Source organism: Haliotis rubra, unplaced genomic scaffold (assembly GCF_003918875.1).
Source record: "Haliotis rubra isolate DU_JTF1 unplaced genomic scaffold, ASM391887v1 Scf72, whole genome shotgun sequence".
Taxonomy (NCBI): domain Eukaryota; kingdom Metazoa; phylum Mollusca; class Gastropoda; order Lepetellida; family Haliotidae; genus Haliotis; species Haliotis rubra.
The window spans coordinates 1,590,972-1,605,480 of NW_025767435.1; the positions used below are offsets into that span (position 1 = coordinate 1,590,972).

The 14,509-nt window shown below is 41.1% G+C and overlaps 2 protein-coding genes across 7 annotated transcripts in view; one reads left to right on the forward strand and one right to left on the reverse strand.

Moving 5' to 3' along the window:
• The first annotated feature begins 4,830 nt into the window (after positions 1-4,830).
• On the forward strand, positions 4,831-7,294 carry LOC124259352. Its single transcript, XM_046693474.1, has 3 exons — positions 4,831-4,986; positions 5,533-6,509; positions 6,988-7,294. The coding sequence occupies exons 2-3, from the start codon at positions 5,564-5,566 to the stop codon at positions 7,173-7,175; spliced, it is 1,134 nt and encodes a 377-aa protein (XP_046549430.1). The 5' UTR covers positions 4,831-4,986; positions 5,533-5,563; the 3' UTR covers positions 7,176-7,294.
• A 1,508-nt stretch (positions 7,295-8,802) lies between these two features.
• Positions 8,803-14,509, reverse strand: part of LOC124259402 (valacyclovir hydrolase-like) — a 122,108-nt gene continuing 116,401 nt past the window's right edge. For all 6 annotated transcript variants that reach the window (XM_046693535.1, XM_046693533.1, XM_046693534.1 and 3 more), the window contains 4 exons: positions 11,568-11,721; positions 10,640-10,771; positions 10,136-10,259; positions 8,803-9,701 (listed from right to left, as the gene is read on the reverse strand). In XM_046693535.1, coding sequence (XP_046549491.1) covers positions 9,611-9,701; positions 10,136-10,259; positions 10,640-10,771; positions 11,568-11,721 — 501 coding nt within the window. In that variant the 3' untranslated portion in view covers positions 8,803-9,610. The remainder of the gene's footprint in view (positions 9,702-10,135; positions 10,260-10,639; positions 10,772-11,567; positions 11,722-14,509) is intronic.

Below are 14,509 nucleotides of genomic sequence, written 5' to 3' on the forward strand. Positions count from 1 at the left end.
CCAAGGTTTGTATCGATTCGGGGAATCGAGCCTCTGCATTTGGTGTTCCCAGCGATCGCTATAACCACTAAGCTACGCCACTCCCGTATGGAGGACGTCAGCGTATTGGACGTTCACATCCGATGTCTGGAGTGTGTCCGTTCCTCCTTGTCGCCGGTCCCCGATCACCTGGAAGACATTCATCATCATCATCATCATCATCATCATCATCATCATCATCATCATCATATTATGATTAAAGGAAACTCATTAAAATCAAACCTTCATATTTCCTACCACTTTCCTAAACTTAGTCTTTTAAAATATGTCGGGCGGTGGGCTAGCCTAGTGGTTAAAGCGTTCGTTCGTCACGCCGAAGACCCGGGTTCGATTCCCCACATGGGTACAATGTGTGAAGCCAATTTCTGGTGTCCCCCGCCGTGATATTACTGGAATATTGCTAAAAGCGGCGTAAAACTAAACTCACTCACTCACTCTTTTAAAATATGTTATTGTGATAGAGGCAAGCAACTACATTAAAGTGAAATGGAGCATCAGTGTTAAAGGAGACTCCTGAACCTATAGTAAATCTGGACATGCTTGATTTAGTGCTATACATGTACCTTAATAGTTACTCGGTAATGCATCAAATATATGGATCACTTTCCACAAAGCGATCTTAACGGATGATCGCAGGCCCACATATATGGGCTTACTCACAACAATAATATATATAACATTACAACCCGCCCACTTACATGTATTATAAATCACAAGCAAGTTAGGGGCATACACAATGGTTGTGACTCAACAACAGTAAATCCATTTATGTTCATCCTGTTCAGCCGTCCACGGAAAAGCTGATTGCATTGGGTCGCATTAGCTCGGGTAGTTTTGACAAACACCCCCACCACCAACCATTAGAAGAAAAAGTAAAGAAAATAAAGAGAGAGCCAAACATTATTCAAAATATAATATTTTTGTTTATCTCAGAAAGCCTAGACATGGCTACAAAATGGTAAAGAGTTTAATGTGAAGTGAATTTTTAACCTGTTCCCTTCCAGACCGAAGACAAATTTTCAGAACAAAGTTGATGGTGACAAGAAAGATACGAGTGTTACATTAGCGACACGACATGGTTTAGAGTCAGCAATGGCAGGTATGGAATTTACCAGCTCGTTGTGTACCATATCCTTCTCTTGCATGTCAAAATTATTTACTGACGACTGATGGCATACTGTACTGTACACATTCCCTACACACGTACAAATAGACAGGGCTGGAAGAGTAGTGACACTCACCTTTGCCTGCGATTCACAGTTTCTCCGAATACGTCATCACCACAGCAATCCACACGCTTCTTGGTCCCAGTAATCAATACCAGACAGGTTGCTCGAGTGACCACGGTCAGTGCTTGTTATTGTTATACGCTGTGAGAATCACAACCCCCTGTGTAGGCTAAACGTCGTGGTATTGTTACTTTCAATGACATACCACAGTGTTCTCCGGCGGTTCATGGGATATGCCAAGCAGTGGTGTCCGACACGCCCCATTTCTCTAGAAAACTTCCGACTGAACTATTCTACCCCGAACCACGTCAATATAATATTGATTGTGCTCAATAAAACATGCCCTTATCTGTGTAGGGTTTACACTGGATTATCTCCCTTCGCTGACACATTTTCACCTTTTACAAATCAATAGTGCTGAATATTATGTCAGAGTTTCATTGGGGTAAGAAACATGAATAGATATAGCTGATATGTTGTTATTTTATACTGAGGTGTTGAATAAGGGTTGTCGCGTTGATTGTTTGTGTGTATGTTGCAACCAATTTCTGAATTAGGTATATTTGTAAAATAATGTGTTATGTTAAGCGAAATAGAGTAAACAGTCAACGGGAAGCATATTGAAGGGCTCTACATCATTGTTAATGCAACGACAACTGTTAACGTAAAGCACAGTAATGAAGTAAACAGACCGCCGTGTATATGTTCATGACGTCACAATGATGATGACACCATAGCGTATCATAGTGAGTGAGTGAGTTTGGTTTTACGCCGCACTCAGCAATCTTCCAGCTATATATGGCGGTGGTCTGTAAATAATCGAGTCTGGACCAGATAATCCAGTGATCAACAGCATGAGCATCAATCTACGCAATTGGGAACGATGACATGTGGCAACCAAGCCAGCGAACCTGACCACCCGATCCCATTAGTCGCCTCTTACGACAAGCATGGGTTACTGAAGATTCATTCTAACCCCGACCTTCACCTTATGTTGACTTTGTCAGCTTCAGGTCTAGTTTTTCAATAAAAAGATATAATGCTCTACAGCTGAATTATAAGTGATAGAGTGAGTGAGTTAGGTGTTATGCCGCTTTTAGCAATATTCCAGCAATATCACGGCGAGGGACACCAGAGATAGGCTTCACACACTGTACCCATTATGAGGAATCGAACACGAGTTTTTGGCGTGACGACCGAACACTTTAACCACTGGGCCACCCCACACGTTATACTGATTTTATAAAATCAGTATATCGGAAATCGGAAATCACTAGTTCCGTGCGACACTAGTACCACGCACGCAGTCATGCAATATTCCCTACAGCACATGACGACAAAAACGTAACTCGATAATTCGGAAAACCATTTTTACAATGGTAGTATCGATCGAAAGATCGGTTACAGTACTAGAGCGTCAGTCACGTTTGTTTATTTATCTGCTTCCAAGGCAACAGCGTCTATGGCCACGATCTGATCAGTCTTTGACGCATAGAAGGCCACTATGACAGACCGAACCCAGTTGAGGCAGGTTTTAGAGCATGTGAGCGTACTGTAGTGATTAGCAACGCAGCTTGAGACACTATTTCGCTTATGTCACGGTGTGACAGCTTGAACCCAAGAACTGCAAAGACCGGTATCAATCAGTTTTGATACTAACGGGGCACACGGGTTTGGTGCTTGCAAGCCAAGAGTCTTGAAAAAAAAGAAAAGAAAATTCTTGGACTTGAAACACTTTCATCGTATATACAAACAAATAAAAGTTATGGATCATATTTAGGGATGTATATACATTGTAATGAAGACTGAACACACCAATACGAGTGAGTGAGTGAGTGAGTTTGGTTTTACGCCGCTTTTAGCAATATTCCAGCAATAACGGCGGGGGACACCAGAAATGGCCTTCACATTGTACCCATACGGGGAACACACCAATACGAATATCACCCACAATATACGGGATCTCTAACTTTTTTTTGTTTCTCTTTCATGTTTTTATTCCCAGAATTATGTGATCTGTAACTTGTTTTATTCAGTGTATGAATATATGTAAACAAGTGATTTTCTAAACTGCTAATGAAGCCTTATAGCCTTACAGGTGGGGCATCCTCCAGGGCAAGGAACCAGACGTCACTAATGTCTTCAACAGGAACCAGGGGGAAGGGCCATGGCGTCTGGACTGTCCTTGCATGCACACTTGTCAAACCAACTTTCTGCACCTTCTTCCAAACTGTTTGTGTACAGTGAAACATGCAGCCCTTCATTTGTGTGTCTGGAAAGATGGTAATGAACGCATCTATCCAGTGGATAGAAGTTGCTCTCCTTGTCTTGATACTAAATCTGCTACCCCTAAATATCAAATACTGACCTTCTCTACCATTTGGAATGAAATGAAGCTTGCCATGGTGAATGAATGCACTAGACCACAGTGCAACGTTATACACATGTGTTCAGTTAACATAGTTCACTTAGAGTAAAATTAAAATTAATGTCTATCGGTGTCATGGTGAACTGCACATGGCTAATTAGGTGAGCTAATCCCCCAGCTTGCCGGACCATATCTCACAGGGATGAACAGTATTTGCACAATCAAGCAAGCATAACTGTTTATCCCCCTAAGCGAGAACGAGAAGACCCTTCTGAGACCAGAGACCATATAATAGATGGTCTCTGCTGAGACAGGTATTGGGGCAGATATCTAAAATGTAATCCTTGCGTTATGTGAATGTTTTTAATTTTAAACACGCGATAACGTTACAAAGAAACATGGTCAGGGCGAAACTGGGATTGGAACCCGCTATCACGTGGTTCGGGCACATTTAAAGGGACGCAGCTCAACAGAGCGAACTTCGGCGCCTAAACTACTGCACTCCGTTTACAGGGGCACTAAGCTGGTTTCCGGCTCCCTTTGCGCGCGAAAACTTGCTTATATTGCGATATGCGAGACGGGGCCCAGTTTAACAGTGGCACATGCACTCATAAAGGCCCTACATGAGCTCTGTTCATCCTTGTGGTAGCGAATCAAAAAATTACCCAAATCCCCTACTCTTCCAAGTAAGATGTTCGGATGGGGGTGATCCCAGCCTGCTCTATCGGTGTTGAGGACCTACTGCGCAACAATCGAGTGAATAATGCATAACGCCGCTGTGTGCAAAATTAAAGTTATCGCACCGTGACTTGCGACATCGAGCATGATAACACACAATCCAACGACGTTACTACAGGAGGAATATCGAACAATCTATTAAAGGAAACACACTGTGGTATTGCAAACATAATGGTATACAATGCTGAATCTTGCAATATGCCGTCGACTCCATCAGGGATAATTAATTACGTCTTCTATTCTCCCTGATCAGAGTCTGTTTGCAAAGCAATTCACAATTTCGTGACGATTCACTTGTGTAAAACCCCAAAACCATTCTAAGACAAACGGGCCCAGGGACCCTGTTGTCGATCGGAGCTGTGATATTGTTTATTCTTTCAGAAATGGTTTAGGTCATGCTTGGGAATGAAACGAGTCATTCACCAAGTCTAGCTCCTTGACGCAAGGGGAATCCCCAGCCTCGATTTCGCCACACCAACTGGTGGAGTACGAAGTACAACACCTGCACTGTTTTGTGGAACAAATTTCTTGACACATCTAACGTGCAATAAGAAACACAACTGACAGTTAAATGTAACAGCTGCGCCAATTTTGCCCCCATGGAATGGAATGGTAAGATTAAAATCCAGAATAGAATCATATTGTTGTTATTTTCAAGGTGTCCTCAGCTGGTCGAGCAGAGTGCAGCGATCGGAATACCTGTTGACCCTCTCACACCTGTGAAGGACCATGTGTTGAATGTCAGATGGACTCTTAATAATTATTGAGGAACACATTTCTTTTTCAATCAATATTTCACTATTAATATTAAGCATTGTGAATAATTAAGAACAGTGTATAACTGAATATGTTCAACAATGATAATTTTTCTCACATGTGATTTTTTCTTGTTTGTCCACAGGCCAATAATTTTCTTTATACAAACAAAAACAAAATTTAGGTCTATTTACGTGTGTATATGCTTGCAGTATTGATATGTATTTACACCACTAAAATATAGTTGAAGATCATTTAACTCTTTAATTCATATTACTATACAGAATACTGATTAAGTGTAACATTATAAAAGAATAGAGTGATCTTTAATCTAAGTAATATAACTAATATGTTAGAGCCACTATTTACAGCAAAAATTCGTATTTTCATTATATTTTTCAGTGATGAGTTTTCATTCCACAACCAGTAAAACATGGCTCTGATACCCAGACTTCAGCTGCTATTCACAAGGATCAACCTTCGTCGTGGTAAGCAGTGTGCACTACAAAACCTGGGGAAGACATTTGCCTTACAGAACCCCTCCCATCTGGTGAAGGTGTCGTATTCTGCAAGTCACTGCATGAGCCATACTGAACACCAAGGTATTCAGGGAAGGCAATGGCAACAAAGTTGCAGTAATGCCTCACAACTCAAACCTGATGCTGTGCAGGTTTGGAAAGATTTGAGGAGATTTTACAGTACAAAAGAACTGACTGTGGAGAAGAAACTGCGGCACTTCATGGACATGTGGGAGATGGAGAAAGGGGTCAAGTTATTACGAGAATCGGTAGATGAAGGAGTCATTCCCCATCAGAACATAGTCCTCGATCTCCTCCAGCAGCTGGCCAACCTTGGTGAGACTGAGTGTCTTCTTGACCTCCATGAATTCCTCACAGAGAAAAAACTGGTAACAGATGCCAAATTTTTCAACGCTTTAAAAGACGCTTATTATTACAGTGGGAGGCTTGACGAGGGTGTTGGTGTGCTGAGAATTCTTTTTCATCGAACGCGGAAGTTTCGTAATGTTGAGATTTTCTTTTGTTTACTGGCTGTGATGGTTATTCGACATTTTCCACACAGGATAGATCTGATTGAGGGATTTGTGACAGACTTGAAAGAGTTTCAGACTCCTGTCATCGAACCCGTGGCATCACTGTGGAAGTGTTATATATTGACAGAAACGTTTGAAAAAGCTGAAGAAGTTTTAGTCGAGAATGAAGAGATAAAATCTCACATACCGCAGATGGTGTCAGACATATGTACAAGGTATAACAAGATTGAGGCTAACTATGATGTCGTGCTTCACCATCTGAGGGACAATCCTCATATCTCAGGCAGACTGAGAACTGCCCTGTACACTGAATATGCAGAAGTATTATGTAAGTGCTTTGCATCTTTTCTTAAAGATATTCAGGGGAATTATCACCTGAAGTATTTGGCTTCACATTATGCAAAGGGCCAAACTTACTTTTTATATTGGTATCAACATAGGCGGATCCAGAGGGGGGTGCAGGGGTCTTGGCATGACAAGCTAATGCTTTAACCACTAGGCTACCCCACCGCCCCAAGTTTGAGATCAGAAACACATATAAAAAAGTCCAGATAGCCAAGCAGTGGGTCGAGAGCTGCACGTCAGTCACCACACACAGTTTTTCACAATTTTGCTGTAAGGATTTATAGAGCTACAATACAGGCTCCATTTCAATAGTCAATCTAAAGGGGTTAAGCCTGTGGACTGTGCTGTTTACCTCCTTATTCCTAGTTCGATTCCTCACATGGATGTAAAGTCTTCCACCATTAAGTAACATCATACATGGGTTGCATATTGTGATGCAAGATGGTGCACTTGTCTTGCAGGCAACATGGTGAGACACGAGGAAGCTGTGGATGTGTTGAGTGAAGCAATGTCACTTGGCATGACTCCTGCCATGGAGAGACTGAGAAACATCCTGGCCCATCTGACGGAACAGGTTCAAGACGATGACACCTCAAACAGACTTGCTTCCTTGCTGCAGTGGTGTGATGAGCTTGAGGGAGCAAAGTGACGGTTTCTTGCTAAAAATTATTTATTGGAAATAGGGTTAATTTGATTGTCCATGCAGCTTTGATTGAAGCTGCTGCAACAATGTCTTTGTCAATTAAAATTTGATGATGTATATATTAATCAGTAATATAAGGTTGTTATTGCTGAAATGTATAACATGATGCAACTTGCTACTTTAAAGTGATGACTAATATATCATGAACATAAACTTCCTGGAGTCTTAGAGAAATATTCAGTCATGACTTTTCAGTTAGTGAAGTGAGTTTTCTAAGAATTAAACGTGTTTTCAGGCCCTGACAACTTCTAAGATATATTCCACTGTCAAGTATTTCAAAGATTAAAACAGTAGTTCCAAAATCATTTATGTTCGATCATGAGAAAATGTGATCGATTGCTTGGTCGTTTGGTCACTTTGACCAATCTTCGATTATTTCAATTAATCGGAACACCACTAGTCAGCAGTATGATTGTACACATGGTTTCAGACTGTGGTTTAGCCTGGTCCAGACTTAAATAGCCCATAACCAGCTCATAACCATTTCCATCTATTTCATTGATAATGATAGTTTCTACACCAGTTTCAATATTAACTTTTAAAATTTCCAATGAAAAGATATTGAATTAAAGTGTATATTCCAGCCATGTCACAAAGGAGGGAGCAAAGAAAGGGCTACATGCATTGTGCCCAGGACTTCAACCATGGCATGATTAACATATTAACCCCACTGCCAAAATACAAGTAATATTTGCAATGCGAGAATGAGTGACTAGAATACTTAAAATAGTATCATTTATATCACATCATATTAGCTTAATGAGGCAGGAAATCCCAGGATGATGAAGGTCTTGGAACCAAGAATGTGTATTTTTCCAAAGATCATTATCAATGCACATCAAGGATTTTACCCATCACAGGATTCTGCCATGCCTAAGGGAAGCAACTCTACACACAGAAATGTTGTGCCATACATGACGACACCTGTGCCTCCCACAATGAAGCAGACATTCAAATCTATTTGTTTTAAACATACACCTGCAGGGTGCGATTTCACTATTTACAACCTGCACTAGTGCATGCTCAAAATGGCTGATGCAGGCTGCTCCCAGTAACGGGTTGCACTCGGTGCAGGCAACAATAAATCCTCCAACATCTTATAGCTGTCATCGTGTCTTTTGATAGGGAAGTAAGTGGCTTGAAGTAACAAGACTTCTTACAAGCATAAACATTTGTGTACTCATTAATCACTTATGTAGCAGTAATTATATAATTGAGATGTGTAAATAAAGGTAATGCAAAATTGAAACAGAATCATTCATCATTTATCATCATAGGGTCTAGTTCTGTTTATATATCTGATACTGAGAACTTGTTCTGAAATATGCTAAACAAGTATTTTTGTTATGTTTAAGATCCAGTGACATTATTTTGTGGCGCAACCAAAATTTTGATGGTGCAGCCAAACCTATAAGCCAGGTTGCACTTGGTGCAGGTATTCTCTCTCTCTCTCTCTCACTCTCACACACACACACACACACACACACACACACACACACTCTATAGAAACTACATAAACTTTAAGTGACTGATCGGTTTACTGGAATTGAGAAACTAAAGACTCACCAGAAAATAAAAAAAATAACCTGTTTATTAAATAGTTTGCATGTTAAGGCACAATCGTTTTGATGTTATTTCATCAGTAAACCAGGTATCATTCATTGCACATAAAGTTCAACATAAAGACATGTACCAGACATGACATACATCATTGACCGCAGTGTGTGAAATAGCCACTGGCCTGCTAGCCCGTGGCTAGTAAAATTCCAGGCAGGCCAGTAAATCTCCATAGTCACTGGTCTGACTGGCTAGTTAATTTTCATGGGGTCATGAGATTATGGCCTGATAAAAATGTTCTTCATATTAGCAGCTTAATGATGAAACCCCTGTCTACATTCAAATTTCAGACTAGTGAATTATTTTTTGGCTAGTAACTTTCAGGCATAGCTAGCCTGACTGGCTAGCAAAATTTGGAAACTATTTGGTACCCTGATTGACCGTCTCACTGGACATGAATAACAAAGACTGATGAACTGAACTGTATACAGTGTAAGCTGTAATGGTGTGGACAAAGTGAACTTTCATTTGTGCATGCCGATTGTGTTGTGACCAGTTCTGAATACATACACTGACTGAATATAATCCAGAAATATCCATCAGGACAACTGTTTACTGACATAAATCATTTGGCATGTTTAAGTTCTTTTGAAACATTTCTTTTGTTTTTCGCAATCATTTGATGATTGAGTTGATAGGAAATGAAGAAAATATCCAAGTACAGTAGTACTACTTTAAATATTCTCTTGGTCAATAAGCAAAGATGGACGCAATTATTCTGAATGTTAGATTTGTAATGAAAGCTTTATCAAGTCTGTACATCCTCATTCCAAGAGAAAGTCTTCCACCATCTTGTTGAATTCGTCAGCATATCTCAGATGAATGTTGTGCTTTCCCTCCGGCATGTTGTGCAACCTGAATATAAGAAATTTCTGTCACATCTGAGGTTACGATTGAGTCTTAGTTACTGAATTTCACTTAGCAATATCATGGTCACCTTGAATAATTGAATCTGCATCAGACAATCCTGTGATTGTAGACATGAGCAACGGTCCACATTGTGTTGATCATCCAGTGAGTGATGGGGCCCCAGCTTTGGTCTCTACTTCTATATGAATTAGGGGAGACAATCAACTCTAGACAGGATTTTCTGTTACTGCATGTCATCTATCGTATCCTGAAGACGTTTCTCGTTACTCATAATATCAATTACTTAAAAAACCAATGGTATGGATAGAATACCGCTGAGGGCAATGTTAACAACAAGCAAACAATGTGAATGATATCTTCAACAATTTGAAACCTGGTTACATATATATCCTGTGATCAAATATATAGAGTTGACAAACCTTGAGTTCTGTATATGTTTGTTGAGATACACAGGATGTTCTGCCACCACCATGGGGTCCTTCATGCCGTGGATGATGAATGTTGGACACGTGATTTTCTTCAGTTCCGCCTTGCAGATGTCACCTGGCAGAATGAGTGAGGTAAATTGAGCTTTTACTCCTTTTCAAGCAATATTCAGTATGATGAACTAAGATTCACTTACTTGGCTACCCCAGCCCTATATCTGGCAGACAGATGGTGGCCAGTCATCTAAAATGATGTAATTCTCTGAGCAGAATTGTGAGCCAGAAACATATGATCTTAGGTTCGAATCCAAGATTAATCCTGATTACATCTAACTGTTTCATAGTACCATACCAAATGTGTAAATAGTTTTAAATGTCTACGATGTGCAAACTTTTGGCCATTCTTCCCTCATGTGACTGCAGTTCATGACATACGAACTGTTAAAACCGGGATTCAACCCAACCCAACTCACTCACTCCGACTATCCATGAACATACCTTTATTGTGTGTGTAGTATCTACTGTATGCCTTGACCCAGTTGCTCCACTGAACCCGGAAGTACTTCTCCCCGTACACCTGGATAAATGGTTCCTTCATCCTGGCACTCCACTGGTCAATGTCTTCTACAGCTGCAGGCAGCATGGAAATATTAGAGCATACAACTCCGGTGACATCATACAGTGTCCACAACATAGGGAGTCAGGCTAAGGGTGGAACTTGAAAGGGGCATGGGCTGGGGTGGGATGGGGTGGGGGACTTGAGGGAGGTGGGTGGAGTGGAGAAAAGGGATGAATTTTCTTAGATGGGTGGTGTGGTAGAAGCTGGGGTGGTGAATAAGGGTATGGAAGGTAAAGGATTTTAGGGAGTGGGGACAGTGCTTGGGTGTTGTAGGATTGGGGTTGTTGCTGTACAGAGATGTTAGGCCTGTTTGGTGTACGAGTGGTATGGTGGTAGCAGCTGGAATTGGCATAATTGGGTGGAAGAAAGGGCTTGGGTACCACATAGAGCAATGGGGTGCATATGGGCGTGGCATGGAGGGATGGCGTGGCAGTGGGTGGAGTGGCTGAGAGCTGGACTGAACAGGGTGGTTGAATCATGAGCAGAGTTCCAGGTCTGTAATCCTCCACTAGGGATAACACTTGATAATAATTCTGATTGGAAAAATGATTGATTGGTGTAAATTTTTATCAGCAGAATCCACCTCTGTAAGTAAATGAAAATTGTGACAAATCCACATTTGCCATGTGTGTAAGTTCATATTTTCCTTCATGACAAAATTTCCTCAATTGCATGTTCTTTATTTAACAGTTTTCAGAGATATTAAAAGACAACTTTCTTCCCTGACGTTTTACAATTTAGAGGTTTTAAAACATACGACAACCTGGCCAAGAACTGTACACGTGTTGCTAGGATACAGCTCCTTACCTTGGTACATCTTCATGTCCTTGTCGGTAATGTAGGCATTGGTTCCCCATACAACCAGCTTCTGCACCAGTTCTGGGTATTGTGAGGCAAGGAGCAAACCAGTTATTCCACCATCGCTCCAGCCAAGCACAGAAAACTTCTTTTGCCCGAGAGTCTGGATGATGTGCAGTATATTATCATTGACATCTTCATCCATAATACTCAACTATGTTATCACTGCATTGGACTTGAAATCAGTTATCCAGTATGATGATGGTTCCCTGGTTACTGAGAAACTGTACATCGTGACAAGAGTGATTTTGCTTGAGGTAGTGAGTGAGTATGGTTTAATGCCATACTTATGCCAAACTGTACATGGATGCAAGAGATGGTTCTGTAACCAGTGATTTTGCTTGAAGTAGTAGTATGTAATTGATAAATATTCCAAAGAATCATAGCCAGGAATACCAGAAAGGGGCTTCATGTTTTGAGGTGAGGTGAAGTGAAATTGGGTTTATCGTCGTGCATGCGTGTGTATGTGGGCTGCTTGTACTAGCCCAGACTTAAGCTGGTTTTATAGTGCTAGCCCACTGAGATACCACGCCACAGTGAAGCATGAATACCCCACTCAGACACATTATACTGACTCCGGGCCGACCAGTCCTTGTTGTACCCATTAATGCCCAGCGCCAGGCAGGGACCAACAAGTACCATATTTTAACGTCTTTTGGTATGACGCGGTCGGGGATAGAACCTTCATGTTTTGAACGCACGGGGAATCGAAAGAGGGTCTTTAGTGTTATGAGGAAACACTTTCACCACTTGGCTACCCCACTGCTTCTAGCTTGAGGTATATCACACTGGTACATTTTCATGATTTTATCATCTCTCAATAATGATTCAGTTCTTCGATATCAATATTAAATTTGCAAAAAGAAACACAGGACATTTTGAATGATAATCAGTTAATGTCCACAAAAATATACTGATCTGAAATTCCGACTGTACATTCATGACAGCAACTGCATCTTCTGCATCTCGCTGGAGGAAATTGACAGGCCAGTCACGCTCAGGGGGAATACTTCGCCCATAACCACGAGGATCAAAGCCAAATATCGTGAACTTTTCTGGATTCATCTTCTCCAACTGGGGGTCAAAGTCTGTCTTTGTGCAGCCTGTAATCAGATTGGTGAGTGAGTGAGTCCTTGTATTAGTGAGCAGTCAGCAATATTCAAGCTATGGTATACAGAATCCACACCATAATCTGGTTGTGGACAGGCTAACCAGTTGTTGACAAGCAGTTCCTTATTGACACAACATTTTTTGGGTCACAAATTGTGACACTTGATTCTTATTGGGTTGCACTTACATGAGTGAGTGAGTGAGTGAGAGTGATTAGCAGTTGTTGACAAGCAGTTGCTTATTGACACAACATTTTTGGGTCACAAATTGTGACACTTGATTCTTATTGGGTTGCACTTACATAAGTGAGTGAGTGAGTGAGCAGTCAGCAATATTCAAGCTATGGTATACAGAATCCACACTATAATCTGGTTGTGGACAGGCTAACCAGTGGTTGACAAGCAGTTGCTTATTGACACAACATTTGTTGGGTCACAACTTGTGACACTTGATTCTTATTGGGTTGCACTTACATGAGTGAGTGAGTGAGCGAGGCAAACAACTCTTTATTCCTCTTTGAACAGTATTTCAGTTACATCACAGAGATGCTTGTTTTAGATTCTTCCCACCACGCCTTACTAACACTGGGGAATGTTGACACAAAATCCATTGGGGTACAAATAATGACAACTCGCACTTTGATTAATTCTCTGAACTGACAGTGTTTGTGTTAATATGTGCACGTGTGAAAGTGAATGAGTGAGTGAGCGACTTAACTGACAAACACTTTGAACAGTATTTCAGTTCGAATCAGTGTAAGAGGAGAGACAAAAGAGTGAGTGATTGAGTTTAGTTTTACGCCTCACTCAGCAATATTCCAGCTATATAGCGGTGGTCTGTAAATAATCAAATCTGGACCAGACAATCCAGTGATCAACAGCATGAGCATCGATCTGCACAATTTGGATCCGATGACATGTGCCAACCAAGCCAGCGAGCCTGCCCACCCGATCCTGTTAGTTGCCTCTTACGACATGCATGGGTTACTGAAGGTTCATTCTAACCCGAACCTTCACGGGTTGAGACAAAAGAGATGCTGGTCTTAGATGCTTACCAGTGAAACAATATAACAAGGGGCATTTCTGGAAATCAAACCAAGGATCATTGCACTCCCGGGTGTACAACAACACCGACAACTCCAGCACCATTTACAGCTGGAACACCCGGCTGTAACATCACGGTAACTGGCCTCCAACCTACCCAAGGCTCCCGGCAGTAAGAGGACAGTATGATCCCCATATCCAAATTGTTCACAGTGAAAGTCCACTCCATTTGCCTTGACTTGTAGCGAGACTCTACGGACTGAATAAAACCTACAAACAAAGTGCCATTAATAGTAGGATAAACTGATCAAGATTTACAATACTGTGTGAAGTAAAATTCACAAATATCTTGTTATGTGTCAAACCAGTACAAGCTGTCAAAAACAATTTTCGCCAAGTTTTTTCGTCAATCCAGGTGAATTAATGATATATATCTGACAAGAACCTTTACTCAGATGATTACCTGATTAATGCAGCATGAATAATCATGACAATACACCTGAATCACTTCATGCAGCAGCTGCCACTGTTGCATGAGATGCATGTAATTGCGAATATGTGAAGAGAACATGTCATTTATACCACAAGCCATGCAGGTGCTGCAGTCTGCTGCATTAGCCACCTCACAGGACGGAGTAACATTTGTTTGGTTCTAGAAAGCTCAGTATAGTTTACAGAAGTTTATGGTAATCTATGCGCTTTGAGCATGTCCCTCAGTGATCTGGAACTAGCACTATA

What these genes read in the sequence shown, in the direction of transcription:
- LOC124259352 (XM_046693474.1), top strand. Translation starts at nt 5,564, where the DNA reads ATGGCTCTGATACCCAGACTTCAGCTGCTATTCACAAGGATCAACCTT. An exon ending in TGAATATGCAGAAGTATTAT is followed by an intron (nt 6,510 to 6,987) that starts GTAAGTGCTTTG and finishes CTTGTCTTGCAG; the next exon opens with GCAACATGGTGAGACACGAG.